The following is a 25,556-nucleotide window of genomic DNA, read 5'->3' on the forward strand; positions in this document are numbered from 1 at the left end:
CTAACGTCAAACTATCTAGAACAAACTCAATGAAGAGCCAGTTAACAGAAAGCATAAAAAGTGTGCCTGCCTACTGTCATTTGTGTAAGTGGGTGTGTTAACGCGGTCCTCATCTGCCTCCGTTTGATGTTTCCATCTAATGTTGCTGACCTCACAACATATTATAGCCAACTGTGTGTGAGCTTGTGGTCTTGAGGTTCATTTCAGGGAAGAGACCAGTCTCTATTGGTTTAAATCTCATTCCTCTACCTGATAGTCCTCCACTCATAGAAGACATTAATCCTCTCACCTGGCTCCATCCCAATCCTCCCAAATGTCCCCCCCACCCACCCATCTCAGTTCCTTTAACTCCCTCAAGTGCCCACAAACAATCACTCACATTTTATTAAAAAAAGATTTATTATTTCACTTTGAAAAAGACAAACTTGACATGGCAAATAAACAAAAACGCACAGAATTGCAGTTCTTAATTTCTCTAAACAGTTTAAAATCTCAAGACTGAAGACCCCTCTGCATGTCTCAGTGCTACTAAACTACAACCATCCCCATGGGGCGAATAGAATAGAACCCAGTAGAATCATGGGTATTGTAGTACATAATTTGCTGTTGGATAGATCGGACTTAGTCTTGAGAAACCCTCTATTTAGCATCAGGAAAACAAATAGTCTGTCAGCACAGCAAGAGGTATTGACTTTCTGAGAATGTGTAGGACATCAGAGCGGGAATACAAATTATTGGTCCATTTAACGCTAAGTGTGTGTGTTTATATGATATGATCTGCGTTTCTTCGTGCACCGGTCACTGAGTAAACTTGTCCAAATGTTCCCTATTCGTTGCGATGTCTTCAGCAGGTCCAGCGAGGCTCCTCCCCCTCTCCTCAGTCAGAGTCCTCTTCAGAGCTGGGGGGTGTGGTCATCGCTTCCCCTTCTTCCTCCTCAGACTCCTGAGACAGACACAATGAGAGACACACACACACACACACACACACAGAGCGAGAGAGACACACACAGAGCGTGAGAGAGACACAGCGAGCGAGAGACACAGAGCGAGCGAGACACATAGCGAGCGAGCGAGCAAGAGAGACAGGGCGCGAGACACAGAGCGCAAGAGACAGAGCGAGAGAGACAGCGAGAGACACAGAGCGAGAGAGACACAGAGCGACAGAGCGAGAGAGACAGCGCGAGACACAGAGCGAGAGAGAGAGAGCGAGAGACAGAGCGAGAGACAGAGCGAGAGACACAGAGCGAGAGAGAAAGCGAGACACAGAGCGCGAGAGCGAGAGAGAGAGCGAGAGACACAGAGCGAGAGACACAGAGCGAGAGAGAGAGCGAGAGACACAGAGCGAGAGACACAGAGCGAGAGAGCCAGAGACACAGAGCGAGAGAGCGAGAGACACAGAGCGAGAGAGCGAGAGACACAGAGCGAGAGAGCAAGAGACACAGAGCGAGAGAGCAAGAGACACAGAGCGAGAGAGCAAGAGACACAGAGCGAGAGAGCAAGAGACAGAGCGAGAGAGCAAGAGACACAGAGCGAGAGAGCAAGAGACACAGAGCGAGAGAGCAAGAGACACAGAGCGAGAGAGCAAGAGACACAGAGCGAGAGAGCAAGAGACACAGAGCGAGAGAGCAAGAGACACAGAGCGAGAGAGCAAGAGACACAGAGCGAGAGAGCAAGAGACACAGAGCGAGAGAGCAAGAGACACAGAGCGAGAGAGCAAGAGACACAGAGCGAGAGAGCAAGAGACACAGAGCGAGAGAGCAAGAGACACAGAGCAAGAGAGCAAGAGACACAGAGCGAGAGAGCAAGAGACAGAGCGAGAGAGCAAGAGACAGAGCGAGAGAGCAAGAGACAGGGCGAGAGAGCAAGAGAGACAGGGCGAGAGAGCAAGAGAGACAGGGCGAGAGAGCAAGAGAGACAGGGCGAGAGAGCAAGAGAGACAGAGCGAGAGAGCAAGAGACACAGAGCGAGAGAGCAAGAGACAGAGCGAGAGAGCAAGAGACACAGAGCGAGAGAGCAAGAGACAGGGCGAGAGAGCAAGAGAGACAGGGCGAGAGAGCAAGAGAGACAGGGCGAGAGAGCAAGAGAGACAGGGCGAGAGAGCAAGAGAGACAGGGCGAGAGAGCAAGAGAGACAGGGCGAGAGAGACGCACACAGGGCGAGAGAGACGCACACAGAGATAGAGAGAAATACACAGAGAGACACACACAGAGAGAGAGATATTCTTCACTATGATAATCCCATAAATTCATCCTATCAATCCATCCTATTGTTACCATGGTGACAGTGCAGTACCTTGTCCCTGCTCTGGGGTGTGCCTTTGGCCTTCTTGGCTTTCTTGGCCTTCTTGCGTTCACCGTCAGATGAACTCTCCTCGCTGGAGATAAACTCTCGGCTCTTAAAGCTGTCGTTCCCTCCTTGCTCCTTTTCTTTCTCTCCTCCACCAGACTTCCTCTTCTTGTCCTCCTTCTTGCTCTCCCTGATGGAGAGAAATGGAACTCTTGGGTCAAGATGGTTGTAAGATTGAGGTTGTTATGAGTGTGTGTGTTAAGAGCTTCTATGTGCACCTGGTAGTGTGTGTGTGTGTGTGTGTGTGTGTGTGTGTGTGTGTGTGGTCTCCTACTTCTTGGCTGGTGTGGAGGAGCCTCCACCACTCTCTCTGTATTCCTTCATGGCTTTCTCATAGGTCTTTTTAGCCTCCTCTGCCTTCCCATCCCATTCCTTGCAGAGACAAACCTTTTGTTATCAATCTGTTTTCCTAAATAATGGTTTAAATACAGAATTACAGTTCGCTAGGGTGACAATTATTTTATACTAAATTCCCAAACAGAAAAATGGGAGAGAGGAGCAGAATATGGGAAACAGAGAGTAGAGAAAGCATTCCCCCCTCCTTCACCTCTTTGTCCTCCTTCCCGATCTGTTTCCACATCTCTCCTGCCTTCTTGGAGATCTCTGTGATGGAGATTCCGGGGTTTTCAGACTTGATGCGCTCGCGGCTGGAGTTGAGCCACAGCATGTAGGAACTCATCGGCCTCTTGGGGGCGTTCGTGTCCTTCTGCTTCTTCTAAAAGACAGGCAGAGAGAAACATGAGCATAAATACATCAACTTTGGAAGTGCTGCCATAGGTCGAAAAGGTACATTTTTCTCTGATACAAGCATAATAAACGAAGATATTACTCATCTATTCCCCCTTCTTTCTCTCTCCTCTTTCCTCTTCTAGATGACTCCTAATCCCTCTCCTCTTCTAGATGACTCCTAATGCCTCTTCTCCTTCTCCTCTTTCCTCTTTTAGATTACTCCTAATCCCTCTCTTCTCTCTCACCTCTTCTAGATTACTCCTAATCCCTCTCCTCTTCTAGATGACTCCTAATGCCTCTTCTCCTTCTCCTCTTTCCTCTTCTAGATTACTCCTAATCCCTCTCTTCTCTCTCACCTCTTCTAGATTACTCCTAATCCCTCTCCTCTTCTAGATGACTCCTAATGCCTCTTCTCCTTCTCCTCTTTCCTCTTCTAGATTACTCCTAATCCCTCTCTTCTCTCTCACCTCTTCTAGATGACTCCTAATCCCTCTCCTCTTCTAGATGACTCCTAATGCCTCTTCTCCTTCTCCTCTTTCCTCTTCTAGATTACTCCTAATCCCTCTCTTCTCTCTCACCTCTTCTAGATTACTCCTAATCCCTCTCCTCTTCTAGATGACTCCTAATGCCTCTTCTCCTTCTCCTCTTTACTCTTCTAGATTACTCCTAATCCCTCTCTTCTCTCTCACCTCTTCTAGATTACTCCTAATCCCTCTCCTCTTCTAGATGACTCCTAATGCCTCTTCTCCTTCTCCTCTTTCCTCTTCTAGATTACTCCTAATCCCTCTCTTCTCTCTCACCTCTTCTAGATTACTCCTAATCCCCCTCTTTTCTCTCACCCCTTTGCGTGGTTTCCTCTCCCTCTTCTCTTTCACGACTTTGGCCTTCTTTGCAGGTTTCTTCTTTCCCTCATCACCGCTGCCATCCCCTCCGCTGCCGCTGTCGCTCTCCGACGCGTTACTGTCATACCTGAGGGAGAGAGAGGGGAGCAACACTGTTAAACAGAGAGGGGAGAGAGAGAGGGGGGAGCAACACTGTTAAACAGAGAGGGGATCAACACTGTTAAACAGAGAGGGGATGAGAGAGGGGAGGGAGAGAGAGAGAGGGGAGCAACACTGTTAAACAGAGAGGGGAGAGAGAGAGAGGGGAGGGAGAGAGACGGGAGCAACACTGTTAAACAGAGAGGGGGAGGGAGAGAGAGGGGAGGGAGAGAGAGGGGAGGGAGAGAGAGGGGAGCAACACTGTTAAACAGAGAGGTGAGAGAGAGAGAGGGGAGGGAGAGAGAGGGGAGCAACACTGTTAAACAGAGAGGGGGAGAGAGAGAGAGGGGAGGGAGAGAGAGGGGAGGGAGAGAGAGGGGAGCAACACTGTTAAACAGAGAGGGAGAGAGAGGGGAGGGAGAGAGAGAGAGGGGAGCAACACTGTTAAACAGAGAGGGGGAGAGAGAGAGAGGGGAGGGAGAGAGAGGGGAGCAACACTGTTAAGCAGAGAGGGGGAGGGAGAGAGAGGGGAGGGAGAGAGAGGGGAGGGAGGGAGGGAGAGGGGAGGGAGGGAGAGAGAGGGGAGCAACACTATTAAACAGAGAGGAGAGGGAGAGAGAGGGGAGCAACACTGTTAAACAGAGAGGGGAGAGAGGGGAGGGAGAGAGAGGGGAGGGAGAGAGAGGGGAGCAACACTGTTAAACAGAGAGGGGAGAGAGGGGAGCAACACTGTTAAACAGAGAGGGAGAGGGAGAGAGTGGGGAGGGAGAGAGAGGGGAGCAACACTGTTAAACAGAGAGGGGAGGGAGAGAGAGGGGAGGGAGAGAGAGGGGAGCAACACTGTTAAACAGAGAGGGGGAGGGAGAGAGAGAGGGGAGCAACACTGTTAAACAGAGAGGGAGAGAGGGGAGGGAGAGAGAGGGGAGCAACACGGTTAAACAGAGAGGGGAGGGAGAGAGAGGGGAGCAACACGGTTAAACAGAGAGGGGAGGGAGAGAGAGGGGAGCAACACGGTTAAACAGAGAGGGGGAGAGAGAGGGGAGCAACACTGTTAAACAGAGAGGGGAGGGAGAGAGAGGGGAGCAACACTGTTAAACAGAGAGGGGGAGAGAGAGAGAGGGAAGAAACACTGTTAAACAGAGAGGGGGAGGGAAAGAAAGGGGAGCAACACTGTTAAACAGAGAGGGGGAGAGAGAGAGAGGGAAGAAACACTGTTAAACAGAGAGGGGGAGGGAAAGAAAGGGGAGCAACACTGTTAAACAGAGAGGGGGAGGGAGAGAGAGGGAAGAAACACTGTTAAACAGAGAGGGGGAGGGAAAGAAAGGGGAGCAACACTGTTAAACAGAGAGGGGGAGGGAGAGCGAGGGGAGGGAGAGCGAGGGGAGAGAGAGGGGAGAAACACTGTTAAACAGAGAGGGGGAGGGAGAGCGAGGTGAGAGAGGGGAGCAACACTGTTAAACAGAGAGGGGGAGGGAGAGGGAGGGGAGGAATACTGTTAAACAGAGAGGGGGGGGAATACTGTTAAACAGAGAGGGAGAGAGAGGGGAGGGAGAGAGAGGGGAGGAATACTGTTAAACAGAGAGGGAGAGAGAGGGGAGGGAGAGAGAGGGGGAGAGAGGGGAGGAATACTGTTAAACAGAGAGGGAGAGAGAGGGGAGGGAGAGAGAGGGGAGGAATACTGTTAAACAGAGAGGGGGGGGAATACTGTTAAACAGAGAGGGAGAGAGAGGGGAGGGAGAGAGAGGGGGAGAGAGGGGAGGAATACTGTTAAACAGAGAGGGAGAGAGAGGGGGGGAATACTGTTAAACAGAGAGGGGGGGAGAGGGGGGGAATACTGTTAAACAGAGAGGGGGGGAGAGAGAGGGGAGGAATACTGTTAAAAAGAGAGGGGGGGAATACTGTTAAACAGAGAGGGGGGGAATACTGTTAAACAGAGAGGGGGGGAGAGAGAGGGGAGGAATACTGTTAAAAAGAGAGGGGGGGAATACTGTTAAACAGAGAGGGGGGGAATACTGTTAAACAGAGAGGGAGAGAGAGGGGGGGAATACTGTTAAACAGAGAGGGGGGGAATACTGTTAAACAGAGAGGGAGAGAGAGGGGGGGAATACTGTTAAACAGAGAGGGGGGGAGAGGGGGGGAATACTGTTAAACAGAGAGGGGGGGAGAGAGAGGGGAGGAATACTGTTAAAAAGAGAGGGGGGGAATACTGTTAAACAGAGAGGGGGGGAGAGAGAGGGGAGGAATACTGTTAAAAAGAGAGGGGGGGAATACTGTTAAAAAGAGAGGGGGGGAATACTGTTAAACAGAGAGGGGGGGAATACTGTTAAACAGAGAGGGGGGGAATACTGTTAAACAGAGAGGGGGGGAGAGAGAGGGGAGGAATACTGTTAAACAGAGAGGGGGGAATACTGTTAAACAGAGAGGGGGGGAGAGAGAGGGGAGGAATACTGTTAAAAAGAGAGGGGGGGAATACTGTTAAACAGAGAGGGGGGAGAGAGAGGGGAGGAATACTGTTAAACAGAGAGGGGGGAATACTGTTAAACAGAGAGGGGGGGAGAGAGAGGGGAGGAATACTGTTAAAAAGAGAGGGGGGGAATACTGTTAAACAGAGAGGGAGAGAGAGGGGGGGAATACTGTTAAACAGAGAGGGAGAGAGAGGGGAGGAATACTGTTAAACAGAGAGGGAGAGAGAGGGGGGGAATACTGTTAAACAGAGAGGGGGGGAATACTGTTAAACAGAGAGGGGGGGAGAGAGAGGGGAGGAATACTGTTAAAAAGAGAGGGGGGGAATACTGTTAAACAGAGAGGGAGAGAGAGGGGGGGAATACTGTTAAACAGAGAGGGAGAGAGAGGGGAGGAATACTGTTAAACAGAGAGGGAGAGAGAGGGGGGGAATACTGTTAAACAGAGAGGGGGGGAGAGAGAGGGGAGGAATACTGTTAAAAAGAGAGGGGGGGAATACTGTTAAACAGAGAGGGGGGGAATACTGTTAAACAGAGAGGGGGGAGAGAGAGGGGAGGAATACTGTTAAACAGAGAGGGAGAGAGAGGGGAGGGAGAGAGAGGGGAGGAATACTGTTAAACAGAGAGGGAGAGAGAGGGGAGGGAGAGAGAGGGGGAGGAATACTGTTAAACAGAGAGGGAGAGAGAGGGGAGGGAGAGAGAGGGGGAGGAATACTGTTAAACAGAGAGGGAGGGGGAGAGGGGGAGGAATACTGTTAAACAGAGAGGGGGGAGGGGAGGGGGGGGAATACTGTTAAACAGAGAGAGAGGGGGAGAGGGGGAGGAATACTGTTAAACAGAGAGGGGGGAGGGGAGGGGGGGGGGATACTGTTAAACAGAGAGAGAGGGGGAGAGGGGGAGGAATACTGTTAAACAGAGAGGGGGGAGGGGAGGGGGGGGAATACTGTTAAACAGAGAGGGAGAGAGAGGGGAGGGAGAGAGAGGGGAGGAATACTGTTAAACAGAGAGGGATAGAGAGGGGAGGGAGAGAGAGAGGGGAGGAATACTGTTAAACAGAGAGGGAGGGGGAGAGAGGGGGGGAATACTGTTAAGAGAGGGAGAGAGAGGGGAAGGAGAGAGAGGGGAGGAATACTGTTAAGAGAGGGAGAGAGAGGGGGGTGGGGGGGGGGGCTGAAGTAGGCAATGGGAGAGTGAGTGAGGGATGACGGGTATAAACTCACTCCTCAGCGACATCACTCTCCTCTCCAGGGTTGAAAGACTCATCTAGTAAGAAGAGAGAACATCAGTAACACAGCTCTCCCCCAAACCCGCTGCTCTCTTGGACAGCGACACAACTAGCTCACAATAGCCAGACCTACGACGTATTTAAATCTCTTCATGTATGAATGAGTCCCATTGAGCTCTATTAGGGAGGCCCTGATTGGCTGCGGGAGCTGTCAATCAACGATCTGGCCACCCTAATAGCTGCGGGAGCTGTCACTCACCGGTCTCTTCGTCTGAGTCGTTGCTGCCGTCTCCCTCCTCTCTGATCTTGCCCTCGGCTTTCATCCTCTCCAGGTAGGCATCGTGCTGATCGTCGTCTGAGTCACTGTACTCGTTGTTCTTAGCCTTTATACCATGTCGGGGGGCAGCAGAGAATCAGAGACTACACTACCCATGATGCTCCAACAAGGCCCTGTATCTCTTCCTATGGACAGCAGGTTACTGTACAGAAGGGGCTGTGTTCCAACACTTTACAATTCCTTACCTCCTTACCTTTAGGACTACTGCTGGGAATGGAGACTAGGGGAGAATCTCATTGCATTTCCTTGATTCCTCACGTCCTTAAAACCCATTGGATGAGAAGGTCAAAGACCTCTGACCTCATCTAATGTGTTTTGAGGAGGATTCGAGAGAGGACGCGAGGAATCAATGCAATGTAATGAGATTCTCCCTAAGTTAAAAGCTAAGAAGCGAGACAAACTGGAGGAAGTGGAGTTCTTTGTAGTTCTTTACCAGTCAGGTGACCTCAAGGTAATAGTTTGTTGCCGTGGCGACTACCACCCAGGGCAACGGAGTGGGGCACTGATGGACAGAGTGGGCTGTTTATATTACCAGAGAGCATTCTGGGAGTAAAAATCAGGACTTCCTGTATTTGGTTTAGAGGATGTGTTTCATCTTTCAGTTAACACACTGCAATGCCTTGGGCAATACATTAGTCAAGACAATGCAGGCAGCACCCCCCACACACAAACACAGCACGTTTTACTATCCTCGTCGGGACCTAAGTTACATTTCCATTCAAAATCCTATTTTCCCTAACCCTAGTCCTCACCCCTAAGCCTAAAATAGATTTTCTGGGAAATGTCCCCACAACGGAGATTTTTTTCCCCTCGTTTTACTATCCTTGGAGAATTTAGGGGTTTCCGGTCCCCATGAGGATAGAAGAACGAGACCAGACACCCCTCTCTTTCACACACACTCTCCAAAACACATCTGTGGATAAGCATAATCAGCAATCATATACCGATTAGTAAATCATTCATGGTTCTTCACTGAAATCAACCACCATGATTAGAATTATAGCCCCCCCCCCAAAAAAAAACATACACAGACACAAGCCCCCCCCCCCCCCCCAAACACACACACCATGCGAGCAGTAATCGCTCCAAACCAAAAATCAAGCCAACACTCCCACACCCCCGTAACCATACCAACCTTCTTCTTCAGGGGTACACAACAGACAGACAAGAAGAGAGTGACATCATCAATATTTATAAACACATCATTTATCTTGGAGAGGAGTTGAATGCATGTCCACCACAGTCTCCATCTCCTAAAGGTTACCTCCTTGAATCCTCGGTTCTTGATGTGGAGTTTCTTGGCGTTGACAAAGTCAAACAGCTTCCCGTACTCTTCCCTGTGACGAGAGAGAGAAACAGGAACCGTGAATTCGACGCAGAATCAACACGGGAGCTTGTGTGCTGCGCGTTTCTCCGTCCCCTCCAATACCTCTCTATGCTGCTGAAGGTGAACTGGTTCCCCTGCTTGGTCTCCACCTCGAAGTCGAAGGAGCGCGTGGTGGTGGTGCCTCTGGCGAAGTTGACACTGGAGATCTCCTCGAAGCGCAGGTGAACTGGGGGCTTGTGGACGTAGATGAAACCCCGCTCCAGTGGGTAGAGCAGGCCGGACTGAGCCTTGTAGGAACATGTTATACACTGGGCCCCAGGGGTGTTGCTACAGGGGAGAGGAGGCAGACTCAGTTATTCTGAGGGACATCACAGTGTTTCTTGGAGCGTTTATAATGTCATGCCTCGGCAGAGGAACAGTGTACAGGCCCAAAGGGTTTACACTTTAGGAAGAGAGGAGGAACATTGGTGCATATTTTGCAAGTGATTCTGCGTGTGTGTGTTGGTGATTGCGTGTGTGTGTTGGTGATCGCGTGCGTACGTTGGTGATCGCGGGTGTGTGTTGTGCATGTATGTGTTGGCGATCCGGTGTGTCTGTGTGTGTTTACCCCTGGAAGTTTCCGGGCACAGTGATCTTCCTGTTGACCAGAGCCTTCATCACCCTGCTGACCATCTCATAGAGAGAGCCTGACATGTTCTTGCTGAGCTTCCCTTCATAACGCTTCTCCACCTCCTCCCTTCGGTGAGGGAGCAGGAGGGGCAGGAGAGGGAGAAAGAACAGGGGAGAGGGCCCAAAGAGAGAGGGGGAGAGAAGAGGGAAACAGACATTGCATTAAGCGTTCATTCTCCCTCTCCCATGCGGTGTTGAGCTGCTGTCGTTTCACTCTCCCACTCACTCGCTCATGTTGAGGGTAAGCTTGAGCTCCTCCTCCTTAGAGAAGTGCAGGATGAGGAAGTGGTAACGCGTCTGTCCCTGCTTAATGGGCGGGTCCAGACTGATCTACAGACGGCAGGGGGTGGGCGTAGAAGAAGACAGAATGATTATGAATCGAAGACGATGGCAAGGGCTTTGAAGTGAGAATGACTGCATTTACACTGTGTTGTCTGCACATTCGGTGGCCCCCGACACCATCTTAACACAATCTACACTCGACTGTCAACCACTCACCTCAAACACACACACACACACCCACACACACTTACAACGAAGAACATCTGTCTCTGGTCCTTGCTTGGTAGCAGGAAGAGACGCAGCACGGTGGTGTAGGGGATCTTGTAGTCAAACGTCTTACCATGGAGGTGCAGGAAGGCCGGGTAGATGAGGATATCATACCTGACGCACAGAGGGAGAAGAACGTGGGTGAACGAGAGGGAGGCCTGCCTTCAAAGTTGGTGTTTGTCTAGTATGTGGTAGGTTTTCATTTTTGGGGGGGGGGGGCTAGCGTTGAGCAAAGCGAACGATGTGGATCAATCTGATAAATGGAGAGTAATATTCAACAAAACAACGACGGATAATACTGATGAGTAGTGGTTCGTGGTGCTGATGCCACAGTACCTGCCCCTGGGTGTGAGGCACTGCAGCTCTTTGAAGACACACACAGCATCTCCTGTAGCCTGGATCACATCTGCCTTAGACCGCACGTTCTGGGCAAACGCCTGACAGGGAGGACAGGGACACAGGGTTAAAACAGGAATAACCACCGCATCAATGACGTTGGGGTGAAAATGGACTGTTTCTGAGTATAGGGACAGCTGTAGCGGTGGCGCCATCTGCTGGGGGGAAGCCAGTAAGGCACCGACGATCACTCCATTTTCAGCCAGCAGCAGGACAGAGTAGAGCGTGGGTTACCTCCACGGGGTCTGCCCCCTCGTCTGCGGGCCCGGGGGGGACGTAGAAACGGACCTCCATGAGAGAGACCTCAGAGTCATCGTTCTGGTGGAACTCCAGCGTCACCTCGTTCTTCCCGGTGGCACACTGGGACACGCTGGCCAGGGGGATCTCAAACACGGAGCTGTCATTCACGTCAAACGACAACAATGGACCTGCGGCGAGAGGGGAAAGAGGGGTTCAAAAACCACAGCTCCCATAATGCACTACATAGCTGGCAGAATGCTACAACGGATCAGTAAGAGAGATCCAGAGATGAAAAGGGTTGTTTTGTAAACCTGCCAGCCAGGAGGGAACTGCAGGATGATCAGATCCTCTGTTGGTGTTGTGTGATAAGTGTTCAGTGACATTTAGAGGGTGTTGTTTACCAGAGAATTTAGCAGTGCCCCAGTTCCAGCCCTTCACGCACATGTCCTTCTCTGTCAGCTCCACCTTGTAGTTGGCCTTGAAGAACTCAGAGATCCTCTCATAATCCTGCAGAGAGAGGGAGGGAGCGAGAGACGAGGGGGGGGTAGAGGGAGACGACAGGGGGAGGGAGGGAGCGAGAGACAAGGGGGGGTGGATGGAGGGAGACGACAGGGGGAGGCAGAGAGAAAGCAAAATAGAAAACAGAGAGAAAAGATGTTCAGTTAAATTCTTACTGCCCACACAATTCAGTGAAAAACAAAGAAACACCCCTCTCTCCTCCCCCTTGATGAGGAGGCTAATTAATCACAGCTCAATCTGGTCGCTCTCCCCTTCTGGTTGTGCTCTCCTTCAGGTCGCGCTCTCTTTCTCGCAGCTTACAATCAGCCCGTTTATTTATCCTGCCGGCCCGATTAGAGCTGGAGCACCCAGACACACACCGCAATCACTTCCACATGTGAAAGGACAGTGTGTATGTGTGTGTGTGTGAAAGGACAGTGTGTGTGTGTGTGTGTGAAAGGACAGTGTGTGTGTGTGTGTGTGAAAGGACAGTGTGTGTGTGTGTGTGTGTGTGTGAGAAAGGACAGTGTGTGTGTGTGTGTGTGTGTGAAAGGACAGTGTGTGTGTGTGTGTGTGAAAGGACAGTGTGTGTGTGTGTGTGAAAGGACAGTGTGTGTGTGTGTGTGAAAGGACAGTGTGTGTGTGTGTGTGTGAAAGGACAGTGTGTGTGTGTGTGTGTGAAAGGACAGTGTGTGTGTGTGTGTGTGAAAGGACAGTGTGTGTGTGTGTGTGAAAGGACAGTGTGTGTGTGTGTGTGTGAAAGGACAGTGTGTGTGTGTGTGTGTGTGAGAAAGGACAGTGTGTGTATGTGTGTGTTTTTGAGAGAGGAAAAGGAGAACGTGTGGGAAATAGAGCTTATGCACCTGGGTATCAGCTGGTCTGTTAGGTCAGGGGTTTTCAAACTTTTCTTGTCCAGGGACCCCTGCCCAGGAAAACCAGCGACCCAGGGACCCCTGACCAGGAAAACCAGCGACCCCTGACCAGGAAAACCGGTGACCCAGGGACCCCTGCCCAGGAAAACCGGCGACCCAGGGACCCCTGCCCAGGAAAACCAGCGACCCCTGACCAGGAAAACCAGCGACCCCATCATGTTAGCAAAACAATAGATGCCTTGTCATCAGGTAAAAGTCATCCACATTGATTTGGTAGTTTCATTATTTTGACCTCCCCACAGTTCATTGGAAGTGTGAACTCTAACAGAGCCCGTTAGCTAGAGAGGTGAAGGTGCTGTACCTTGGCAGTGGCGAGAACATTTTTGCTGTAATTCTACACATTTTCCCCCACTGAGTCGAGAGAAACCTTTTCAGATTCTAAACTAATTTCCAGCTATTCTAAACAGTTGGCACGAAGTTGAGACAATTTTGCAGTTTCCTCCGACACATTGGTGCGTGTGGCTGGCTTCCGGGTTAAGCGTGCATTGTGCCAAGAAGCAGTGCGGCTTGGCGGGGTTGTGTTTCAGACGACGTGCGGCTTTCGACCTTCACCTCTCCCGAGTCTGTACGGGAGTTGCAGCGATAGGACTGTACCTACCAATTGTTTTTGACAAAAATTGGGGAGATTTTTTTTTATTCAGTCTTGTGTCAGCTGAACTGTTCTGTCCACACCTTTGGTCTAATAATTTTCCCATATACTCAAAACTGTCCCTTTTCAATTGCTATGTTATAGTTATGAATATGTTTTTCATATTTCTTCTGTAAGAAACATTTCCTATCCAATTAGGGATGATACAAGTAAAGCAATATTTTTTTACATGGCAAAAATGGAAACACGAAGCACACACACTCTTTGGTCCTTTAAAACCCTGTTTTATGTCGATTATAGTGATTATAGTGTGCTTTAACAAGGAAAGTCAATCAAATGCGACTCAGGATGACATCATCATTTGGTCTGTTCTCCTAAAGAAGATAAATCTGCTTGGTTTCCTTGCCACGATACCAACGAGTATCGCAATACTGGTATCGTCCCAGCCCTACTTCTCCATATAGGCCAATTCCCACGAGCGTAAAGGGTTAAGTTGACACAAACTGTTTTTCCATCCCAAAAATGTGCACTCAGATGACCCACCTAAGAATTTTCTATACAGAAAAAACCCTGAAATTAGCTGAAATTACTGAAATTTCCTCCATATTAAAAGGGATTGTTTGAGATTTTAGCAATGAATCCATTCATCTACTCCCTCAGCATTGGATGAACAAGAATAGCTAGCAGGCCAACTGTTCCTGTAGACTTTTCTAAAACATTGCCAACCCTCTGCAGTACCTTGGACCCCAGTTTGAAAACCCCCGTTTGAAAACCCCTGTGTTCGGTTAGTAGAGAGTGGGAAAGCCCACAGTGTGTGTGTGTGTGTGTGTGTGTGTGTGTTGGACAGAGAGAGAATATTCACCAGACTGTGAATGCGTGTCCATCTGTGTGTGTATAGAACATCAGATCAGTGTGTTGACAGCATCGGTGCGTGTGTTTGTAAAGATGAATGAAGACATTGTGTTTGTGTGTGACAGCCCGTATATACAGATCTAAGTTTACATTATATAGTATATACGGGATATAAATCTGTGCGTGTGTGTAATGAGTGACCGGTAACTATGTAAAGATGTACATAATGTGTGTGTGTGTTCCTGCTGTCCTCATCAGCTCCAATATGTAGAGCACCATCCTTCATTACTCCTTTGGCAGAGTGCTGTTGCTTACATGACACAGCCATAATAATCACTCATCCCAGCCTCCCCATCCTCCACACGCACACACACACCAATTTCCTCCTGCCCCCCAAAAAAACATGGTCCCAATCCTCCCTCCACCCCTCCCTGTCCCCTATGTGTTCCATTCCAACACCCCTGTTCCTCTCCCCCTAACTAATAAGATGCTCTGTAACACAGATGTTGCCATGAGATCTTGACACCAGGGTTCTATGCATTAGTGGACACCAAGAATTGCAACAGGAAATTAAAAACAAGTGTTTTCTATTGGACAGGATTGTCCCTCCCAGTGTGTCGGCCCCCTTTGTTTAGGTTTTGTAAATTGTGCCTCGTGAATAGACCCAGTTACGGCTAACACAGTGGAGTCCAGATCAGTGCAAAGCAAACTCAGGGTAAGTGCAGTGCTGTTTACAAGAGGTACCAAATTAGTAAACATATGTCATATGTCATCAGTGCAATTCACCAGTCCCAATTCAAATACATTATCATTACTTGTTCAGCACAGACATTCAACACATTGTCTATACAGTACCAGTCAAAAGTTTGGACACACCTACTCTTTCAAGGTTTTTTTGTGTGTGAATATTTTCTAAAATGTAGAATAATAGTGAAGACATCAAAACTATGAAATAACACATATGGAATCATGTAACAAAAAAGTCTAAAACAACATTGGCAAACTCTTGGCATTCTCTCAACCAGCTTAATGAGGAATGCTTTTCCAACAATCTTGAGGGAGTTCCTAAATATGCGGAGCACTTGTTGGCTGATATTCCTTCACTCTGCGGTCCAACTCATCCCAATTGGGTTGAGATCGGGTGATTGTGGAGGCCAGGTCATCTGATGCAGCACTCCATCAATCTCCCTCTTGGTCAAATAGCCCTGACACAGTCTGGAGGTGTGTTGGGTTATTATCCTGTTGAAAAACGATAGCTCCACTAAGTGCAAACTTATGGTGTATCGCTGCAGAATGCTGTGGTAGCCATGCTGGTTAAGTGTGCCTTGAATTTTAAATAAATCACAGACAGTGTCACCAGCAAAGCACCACCACACCACACCACCTCCATGCTTCACGGTGGGAACTACACATGCAGAGATCATCCGTTCACCCACTCCATTCTCACGAACACATGGTAGTTGGAACAACAACAAAAAACTAATTTGGACTCAGACCAAAAGGACAGATTTCCACCGGTCTAATGTCCATTGTTTGTGTTTCATCTTCTAATCATCTTCTAGTCATCTTCTAATTGGTGTCCTTTAGTAGTGGTTTCTTTGCAGCAATTCGACCATGAAGGCCTGATTCACACAGTCTCCTCGAACAGTTGATGTCGAGATGTGTCTGTTACTTGAACTCTGTGAAGTATTTATATAGGCTGAAATCTGAACTTGATCTGAAATTAACTTATCCTCTGCAGCAGAGGTAACTCTGGGTATTTCTTTCCTGTGGCGGTCCTCATGAGAGTCAGTTTCATCATAGCGCTTGATGGTTTTCGCGACTGCACTTGAAGAAACTTTTAAAGTTCTTGAAATTTTCCACATTGACTGACCTTCATGTCTTAAAGTAATGATGGACTATCGTTTCTCTTTGCTTATTTGAGCTGCTTGGGCCATAACATGGACTTGGTCTTTTACCAAATAGCACTATCGTCTGTACACCACTCCTACCTTGTCACAAAACAACTGATTGGCTCAAACACATTAAGAAGGAAAGAAAATCCACAAATGAACTTTTAACAAGGCACACCTGTTAATGTAAATGCATTCCAGGTGACTACCTCATGAAGATGGTTGAGAGAATGCCAAGCGTGTGCAAAGCTGTCATCAAGGGAAAGGGTAGCTAATTTGAAGAATCTCACATTTAAAATATATTTAGATGTGTTTAACACTTTCTTTGGTTACATGATTCCACGTGTTATTTCATAGTGCTGAGTTCTTCACTATTATTATACAATGTAGAAAATAGTAAAAAAAAATTAAATGGAGTAGATGTGTCCAAACTTTTGACTGGTACTGTACATGAGAAGTAGGCTGAGGTGGTGTCGAACCAGTGAGAATATTAGGGCTGTCCCTGACTAAAATAAATCTTGGTGGACCAAGAGTCGTCTGATCTTTCGACCAATCGATTGGTCGAAATTCTTAGACATTTATTTTTTCATAAATGATTCGACTGACACATCCTGTGTGTTTTAATTAAATCAATTACAGGCTCTGAGCTTGTCTGATGCTTTACGCGCAAATAACTAGAGGGAGTTCGACCACAATTGACTTGATTGTGCCGCCTGGTTCAGACTTGCTGAGACATATTTTTTTTAATAAAAATTATATATATATATATATATATATATAGTGCCTTGCAAAAGTATTCGGCCCCCTTGAACTTTGCGACCTTTTGCCATATTTCAGGTTTCAAACATAAAGATATAAAACTGTATTTTTTTGTGAAGAATCAACAACAAGTGGGACACAATCATGAAGAGGAACGACATTTATTGGATATTTCAAACTTTTTTAACAAATCAAAAACTGAAAAATTGGGCGTGCAAAATTATTCAGACCCTTTACTTTCAGTGCAGCAAACTCTCTCCAGAAGTTCAGTGAGGATCTCTGAATGATCCAATGTTGACCTAAATGACTAATGATGATAAATACAATCCACCTGTGTGTAATCAAGTCTCAGTATAAATGCACCTGCACTGTGATAGTCTCAGAGGTCCGTTAAAAGCGCAGAGAGCATCATGAAGAACAAGGAACACACCAGGCAGGTCCGAGATACTGTTGTGAAGAAGTTTAAAGCCGGATTTGAATACAAAAAGATTTCCCAAGCTTTAAACATCCCAAGGAGCACTGTGCAAGCGATAATATTGAAATGGAAGGAGTATCAGACCACTGCAAATCTACCAAGACCTGGCCGTCCCTCTAAACTTTCAGCTCATACAAGGAGAAGACTGATCAGAGATGCAGCCAAGAGGCCCATGATCACTCTGGATGAACTGCAGAGATCTACAGCTGAGGTGGGAGACTCTGTCCATAGGACAACAATCAGTCGTATATTGCACAAATCTGGCCTTTATGGAAGAGTGGCAAGAAGAAATCCATTTCTTAAAGATATCCATCAAAAGTGTTGTTTAAAGTTTGCCACAAGCCACCTGGGAGACACACCAAACATGTGGAAAAGGTGCTCTGGTCAGATGAAACCAAAATTGAACTTTTTGGCAACAATGCAAAACTTTAATTTTGGCGTAAAAGCAACACAGCTCATCATCCTGAACACACCATCCCAACTGTCAAACATGGTGGTGGCAGCATCATGGTTTGGGCCTGCTTTTCTTCAGCAGGGACAGGGAAGATGGTTAAAATTGATGGGAAGATGGATGGAGCCAAATACAGGACCATTCTGGAAGAAACCCTGATGGAGTCTGCAAAAGACCTGAGACTGGGACGGAGATTTGTCTTCCAACAAGACAATGATCCAAAACATAAAGCAAAATCTACAATGGAATGGTTAAAAAATAAACATATCCAGGTGTTAGAATGGCCAAGTCAAAGTCCAGACCTGAATCCAATCGAGAATCTGTGGAAAGAACTAAAAACTGCTGTTCACAAATGCTCTCCATCCAACCTCACTGAGCTCAAGCTGTTTTGCAAGGAGGAATGGGAAAAAAATCCAGTCTCTCGATGTGCAAAACTGATAGAGACATACCCCAAGCGACTTACAGCTGTAATCGCAGCAAAAGGTGGCGCTACAAAGTATTAACTTAAGGGGGCTGAATAATTTTGCACGCCCAATTTTTCAGTTTTTGATTTGTTAAAAAAGTTTGAAATATCCAATAAATGTCGTTCCACTTCATGATTGTGTCCCACTTGTTGATTCTTCACAAAAAAATACAGTTTTATATTTTTATGTTTGAAGCCTGAAATGTGGCAAAAGGTCGCAAAGTTCAAGGGGGCCGAATACTTTCGCAAGGCACTGTATATATATTTTAAAGCGAGTAACTGTGTGACGAGCACCCGTTGACTCTGTCCTCACTGGTGCAGAGACCACCAGAGAACATCAGTGTTGATCGCGCTGTCCTTGTTGACGAAGCTGCAACATTATTACAGTCATTTCTTACTGAAAAGTTCTGTTACCGAAATCCCTCATTTGTTTAGGAAGAAACCATTCCCTATTCCCTCAACCCTAGGGCCTGACCTACAGCACATCATAAATAAATTGGTTAGAACAAACTCTGAACACCTTAACACGTCACCGCAAAATGGAAGCAGATGACGTTAGAAATACATTTGAAACGGGGGAATGCTTACTGGTTGCGCAGGAGGTAAAGGGGAAGTCAGATGTGAGGAAAGTTATGGGAAATACCGGAGATCAAGAAAAAGAAGGCATGGAGCAAACGCGGCGTGCACATTAGGCCTGTGTGTGCGCCAAACAGGTGCTGTTAGATTACAATATAATTTCAGACCGTTTGGAACAATGTAAACACAAAATAAATTATAGGCGTACCAGAGAGTGTGTTGGATAATCTTTTTTTTTTTGGTAAATCCTTTATTACAGCAAAGACTAAAAACGGTCCCACTCATTCGTGAATGCAATTTCTGAAACGGAATGGTTTAGGCCAATTTATTATTTACGCCAATTATTCAATGGCCCCTTTGTTATTTTAAAACTAAAACGCTTGATTACATTTCACATCATGAATGACCCGTATGCTGTGTGATGACATGAACAAATAAATGACTGATTGTTACAATAGCCTATAAGTATTGAAATATAGGCCCAAGGAAGTTACAATATTAAGACTAAACAGGTTGCACTTTTAGGCCGACAGCTCGATCGATGGTGGTTATACAAGGCTGCTATACTATGCCTACTAATAATAATGAAAGTACTTATTATAATGATAGTAATAACAAAAAGGAGATCTAAGGAAAAGGAGGGTTATTATTTTAGAGGCATAATTAGTCTGATAATTTGTAACAGATTAAATAATACTAAATCGATTAAAAGAATAATACCAGAGAGGCTGGTCTAACGCAAAGTGTAAAGCCTTTATTACAGCAAAGTAAAGATTAAAAACAGCCCAATTTAGGAAACTGTTGCGTGAGGCTTGCCGTTCACAGAATCAGTAAGCTGTTAACCAAACGCTAAGACAGGCTACAGGCGCAGGATCGGTCTTATTTCTGTAGGTACGGTGCATTCAGAAAGTATTCAGACCCTTTGTATATCTCCACATTTTGTTACGTTACAGCTTTATTCTAAAATGGACTCAATTATCCCCCCCCTCATCAATCCACACACAATACCCCATAGTGAAAAAGCAAACAGGTTTTTAGAAATTTTAACAAATGTATGAAATAAAAACAGAAATACCATATTTACATAAGTATTCAGACCCTTTGCTTCGAGACTCGAAATTGAGCTTAGGTGCATCGTGTTTCCATTGATCATCTTTGAGATGTCTCTACAACTTGATTGGAGTCCACCTGTGGTAAATTCAATTGATAGGACATGATTTGGAAAGGCACACACCGGTCCAACACGTGCATGGGACTGAGGCAGAAGTCTTCACACTTTTGGATGTATTTCAGAACTGCAGTTTCCTCTGCTTGGAGCAACAGTGAAGTGGGTAGGACAGTACCGATTCCTTCTCTTACATCTGCAAGCAGTCTGAACATCAGACAGGATGGCATCGTCTCCCTCAATCCGTGCAATGACTACTGCTATTGGTTTCAGGAGTTTTAGGCTGCTTTACCACTGTCTCCCAAAATACATCATCCAGAAGGATCCTCTTGATGGGGCTGTCCATATCGGCAGACTGTGATATGGCCATTTCTTGGAGAGACTCCTTCCCCTCCAGGAGACTGTTAAACATGATGACTACACCACCCCAACAGGTGTTGCTGGGAAGCTTCAATGTGGTGCTCTTATTCTTCTCACTTTGCTTGGCGAGTTAGATTGCTGCTATAACTTGATGACCCTTCACATACCTAACCATTTCCTTGGCTCTCTTGAAGAGTGTACCCATTGTTTTCAGTGCCAGGATGTCCTTGAGAAGCATATTCAATGCATGAGCAGCACAGCCAATGGGTGTGATGTGAGGGTAGGACTACTCCACTTTAGACCAAGCAGCCTTCACGTTCGCAGCATTATCTGTCACCAGTGCAGATACCTTCTGTGGTCCAAGGTCATTGGTGACTGTCTTCAGCTCATCTGCAATGTAGAGACCGGTGTGTCTGTTGTCCCTTATGTCTGTGCTCTTGTAGACTACTGGTTGAGGGGTGTAGATGTAGTTAATTATTCCTTGCCCACAAACATTCAACCACCCATCAGAGATGATTGCAATACAGTCTGCTTTCTCTATGATTTGCTTGACCTTCACTTGAACTCTGTTGAACTCTGCATCCCGAAAATGTGTAGATAAAGCATGCCTGGTTGGAGGGGTGTACGCTGGGCAAAGAACATTCAGAAATCTCTTCCAATACACATTGCCTGTGAGCATCAGAGCTGAACCAGTTGCATACACAGCTCGAGCAAGATATTCGTCATAATTTATCTGACAACGTTCCTCCATTGAGTCAAAAAAAAATCTGATTCCAGGAGGACCATGAACTGTTGCTATCGATAAGGTGTCTGATTCATAATGTTCACCTCAAATAGAAGTTGAAGGACTTTTGTCAGAGGTTGCTTGTTGTGAGAGCTGACAGAACTTTATGCACTTGGCCAGATGATTCTGCATCAGCCTTCCTTCTCTCTCTGTAGCAGCTAACCTCGGGAGACTAGCCTTCCTTCTCTCTCTCTCTGTAGCAGCTAACCTCAGGAGACCAGCCTTCCTTCTCTCTCTGTAGCAGCTAACCTCAGGAGACCAGCCTTCCTTCTCTCTCTGTAGCAGCTAACCTCAGGAGAACAGCTTTCCTTCTCTCTCTCTATATATATAGCAGCTAACCTCAGGAGAACAGCCTTCCTTCTCTCTCTCTCTCTCTCTCTCTATAGCAGCTAACCTCAGGAGAACAGCTTTCCTTCTCTCTCTCTCTATATAGCAGCTAACCTCAGGAGACCAGCCTTCCTTCTCTCTCTGTAGCAGCTAACCTCAGGAGAACAGCTTTACTTCTCTCTCTCTCTATAGCGGCTAACCTCTGTAGCAGCACTGGTAAGGCTAGATTGTACACACATGCACTTACATGCACTTACATTCACACACGCAGAGACGCACAGATCCACTCTTGCACAATACACATACACAGTCACGTGTGAACAGATCAACGGACTTATCTAAAAGCTCACCCGACACCTACCCACAAATGAACACAAAACCACAGCAGTCGCTCACACAACCATTTTCAAACAAATTCCCTCACTCGTTCACACACTGCCTCACCGTGTCTCTGAAGCCGTCGTATTTGTAGACATGGCCGCTGCTGGTTGCCAGTTTGATGCCGTGTCCCAGACACACACGCCTCCATGTGGCCACAGACAGCTCTGCTGCCGGGATGTTGTCCACCTTCCCGGTCTTACTGCTCTTATACACCACATTCTGCTTACTGAACCGCAGACGACCGTCGTTCTGCAGAGAGACCACACACACACACATAAATACACTTAGGTTACTGCAATTGACAAACTCGCTAGTAGCTATGCCGAGTTTTGGTTGGTGCCAGTGCCAGATTGTGGCAATTTATTTGTATATCCACTACAATACTCAATTTTCCTTGGCTAAAAAGAAAACACGAAGCAAAGACTTCACTCTATGATCCTTTAAAACCTAATTTTGTCAAATATAATGTGCTATTGCTTGCTAATAAACAAATGTGACTCTGGGTGACAATATAAAAGTTGTTGCTAACATTAGGAGTGCTTTCCTCAAGGAATTAAGTCCTCTTCATACTGGTATAGTGCCAACCCTAATATCCATGTCTACTTCTATCCTGGTCCTGGAGACCCACAGGGTGTGCAGGCATTCGTTCCACATTGATCCCTGGCAGGCCTAACAGACCTGATTCAACTAATCAGGGCCCGGTTTTCCAAAAGCATCTTAAGGCTAACTTCGTCATTAGAACCTTTGTATGAGCATCTTTAAAGTCTCTGAGCTGTTTCCCAAAACCTTTGTTACTAAAGTTGCAATTGAAAATGCGTGTTATTTACCGACTGCCTCAGACCGCTACTAAAACAGCATCGTTAAATGCGTTTTTTGTCCTTCCGCGTCACTTTACAGACAGAATATCTCAACTAAACATCCAGAATCCAGATGTTTATCTGTCTCTGTGACCACCGGTAACTTCAGAACGAAGATGACAACATAGAAAGTTGCCAATGTCTTTGCAATTGCTACAAACAAGCAAAGGATAAACAGACGCTTCAAATGAAAACCAAGATGACTGCATTAAAAGATAAATACAGTAGGCTACATACATAGGCCTATATATTTCCATCATATTGAAATCAATTTCACGTTCAGCCAATCTAGTTCTATTTTGCTGGCTAGCATACTGTCTGCCATTTTTGCGTCAATGCATATTTAATGTGTAACATGTGCCAAATCTGTGACCTATTGCAATATTATTGGGAACGCATTTGAATAGCTAGTTACTGACCCAGGACCCCTTGGATTCATGGTAGATCTCGTTGAACTCCAGCGTGTCTCCCATCTCTGCCTCTACAAGTGATGCTCAGCTGAGGACACAGAGGAAGATCATGTCAAACAGTTAGCAAGCTAGCAATGTTAATTCAGAGGAGCCCACGTTGTAATATATCGAGCTATTTTGCTAATTCCTCTGAGAGTCAACGGGTGACACAGACTGTTGTTGCCATTTCATTTAATATCTAATTAGCTAGCTAGCTTTGCAAAATCAAAACATGTAGTTAGGCTAAGTAGCTAGCCAATAACAACATACGACAGCTAGCGTGACAACTCAATGCGGTTATAAAGGCTTAGTAGTAAGTGAACAGCAATGAGCAAGCTGCTTTATTTCTGTCTAGAACATGCAGATACTAACTAGCTATCTATCGTAGAACGTTAGATAGCTGGACATGTAACGAGATTGCTAGTAAATGGATGCCAGTCGAGTGTGGCTAGCATGCTAGCTGGCTAGTGATGATGTTGAGTTGCTTCGTCAACTATTTGATTCCTATGGATCAATAGTAGCTAGGGCAATTTTACTTGTCTAATTGATCTAGTTTTATACACATATATTTGCAATCCACTATTTATCTCCCTAAATAAAAAGAACAAAAACTTGATGTCTTACTGTAAATGTGATGATGAGACCTCGCCGTTTCCCGCGTGAAGCGTCAAGGCAAGAGCTGACGTCACCGGAAATAAATCAATGCTACTTTAGCATTTACTTCCGTTTCGTTCTTCTTACCAGAAAATAACACTTTTTAAAGATGTTCGGCTGTGTTGGTCTTTCGCCTGACACTAACATAAACAAATTGGCTTCCTCTAGAAACAGATTAGAATTGTTTAATACTACAGCTTTCAGTCTTTAGTAAGGCCTTGTTTTATGAAACGCAACCCTCATCGTTTTCAGAACCGCCTGCAATGACTGCTCACCACCACTAGGGGGTGCACGCAGCAACCTGTTAAAATAATGGTTCACTGTGATGATGGATGGATGGTGATAAAGCCACCGGTCAGCCATATTGGCACTCCCCAGTAGGAGCAGTCCTCAGTAGGAATGAATGGAATTGTACTGTATTTCAATTAAATGTTTAAAGGACAAAATTACATGTATTTAAGTATTGTTTTGTTGTAGTGGGGGCAGTATCATTAGTAATCTCAAAAAGTATACTTAGCTCACATAATATAATTAATTGGTATGCATTAAGGTGTTTTAATTGAATAAATGTGGCAAAAACTAATGTAGACGTTAACAAATGCATTTCTAAAGCTTCCAAAATATTGTTTACAATGGTGGGGAGTGCCAAGATGGTCTGTGCTATCCGGGATCTTTGGGACATCCCTACCCCATTGAAGATGACATGTAAAATGGTAAGGGTTAGTGTAAGGGTAGGGGCATCTTGACCGTGGAGGCACGGGGGCAGCGTCCCCTAAATGTCATCTAGAGTATATATATAAATCATTGGACCCATCCCATATAGCCTACTGTACCACTTTGGCAAAGGAATTACACTAATTACACTTGTTCCACTGACTTGCCTTGATCCAATATCAACATACTATGTTATCTGAATCCTATGAGCAGACACATATCAATGTTTTGATAATAATTAAATATTTGTTTTTAAATTGTTAGATTTAACATTGGTCTCTCTCTCTCACACACACACACCCACACACATACACATACACATACATCAATCGCAGCTCACACTCTGGGTACACAATGGCACACGTTAACTGACAGGTGGAAGTGAGAGCAGGAGATCAGACTAGTCTAACTGTCAATAATGCTAATGCCAAAGGAATGACTATAACACAAAAGAGAAAAGTAGGAGTGAAGCAGGCAACCATTCAAATAGGCATATACATACACATACACACACACACACACACACACACACACACACACACACACACACACACACACACACACACACACCTAAATACACAGTGACTACACACAGACACTCTATTCCTAAACCCTATTCACTTAACTTTAATTCACCTGGACTGATTTCATTTGCTGAGGTATATTGCATTGACATAACATGTAGGCCTACAAATCTCCCGATGAAACATCATGGGAATGAAATAAGTATGTGTTTGATGAAAAGGAAGAATCACTGAGAGATAGAAATTGGTTGTGACAAGTTCCAGTCATCCCAGATAGCACATTTGGTTCATTGGAAGTTGTGGGAACGTACATTTCTGGTTTCACATTGGTTCTGGGAATGAAGCCATACGTTTTCTTACCGGTAAAACATAATGTTTTTTAAACGTTCTGACAACAAAAGTGAAAATGTCACCTGTTCTGGTTTCAGGGAGGTTTTGAGAACGTTTTACTATGGTTCCCTTAAAGTTTTCCTGGGAAATTTGATTAACTTTCTGAGAATGAAATGTATAGGTTATTTGAAGAGAACATGTTTCAATAAGACTTGTAATAACACTCCTAGCTTAGTTTGGGTTAACTGATTTGAACACCAAACA

At 46.1% G+C, this 25,556-nt stretch overlaps 1 protein-coding gene across 4 annotated transcripts; it reads right to left on the reverse strand.

Moving 5' to 3' along the window:
• Window positions 1-380: 380 nt before the first annotated feature.
• ssrp1a (structure specific recognition protein 1a) lies at window positions 381-23,828 on the reverse strand. Of its 4 annotated transcripts, none has more exons than XM_036942968.1 (19): window positions 23,695-23,827; window positions 23,041-23,119; window positions 21,828-22,013; window positions 11,662-11,767; window positions 11,255-11,448; window positions 10,961-11,061; window positions 10,609-10,738; window positions 10,302-10,405; window positions 10,014-10,142; window positions 9,509-9,733; window positions 9,344-9,416; window positions 9,215-9,220; window positions 8,002-8,125; window positions 7,738-7,780; window positions 3,915-4,044; window positions 2,894-3,061; window positions 2,621-2,718; window positions 2,293-2,476; window positions 381-943 (listed from the first exon to the last, which is right to left on the reverse strand). In XM_036942968.1, the coding sequence occupies exons 2-19, from the start codon at window positions 23,092-23,094 to the stop codon at window positions 878-880; spliced, it is 2,121 nt and encodes a 706-aa protein (XP_036798863.1). In that variant the 5' UTR covers window positions 23,095-23,119; window positions 23,695-23,827; the 3' UTR covers window positions 381-877. The 4 variants fall into 4 exon arrangements, with proteins under 4 accessions (XP_036798863.1, XP_036798864.1, XP_036798865.1 ...); XM_036942969.1 differs by lacking the exon at window positions 23,695-23,827 and adding an exon at window positions 23,443-23,461; XM_036942970.1 differs by lacking the exon at window positions 9,215-9,220 and having other exon boundaries at window positions 8,002-8,128; window positions 23,695-23,828.
• Between the last annotated feature and the right edge of the window lie 1,728 nt (window positions 23,829-25,556).

The sequence above is a fragment of the Oncorhynchus mykiss genome, chromosome 14, assembly GCF_013265735.2.
Source record: "Oncorhynchus mykiss isolate Arlee chromosome 14, USDA_OmykA_1.1, whole genome shotgun sequence".
Classification (NCBI taxonomy): domain Eukaryota; kingdom Metazoa; phylum Chordata; class Actinopteri; order Salmoniformes; family Salmonidae; genus Oncorhynchus; species Oncorhynchus mykiss.

Coding starts and splice junctions, on each gene's coding strand:
- ssrp1a (XM_036942968.1), bottom strand. CDS start 23,094: ATGGGAGACACGCTGGAGTTCAACGAGATCTACCATGAATCCAAGGGG. Junction 11,449..11,661: donor GGGCACTGCTAAATTCTCTG/GTAAACAACACC, acceptor CTCTCGCCGCAG/GTCCATTGTTGTCGTTTGAC. Junction 7,781..8,001: donor CGACTCAGACGAAGAGACCG/GTGAGTGACAGC, acceptor TCTTCTTACTAG/ATGAGTCTTTCAACCCTGGA.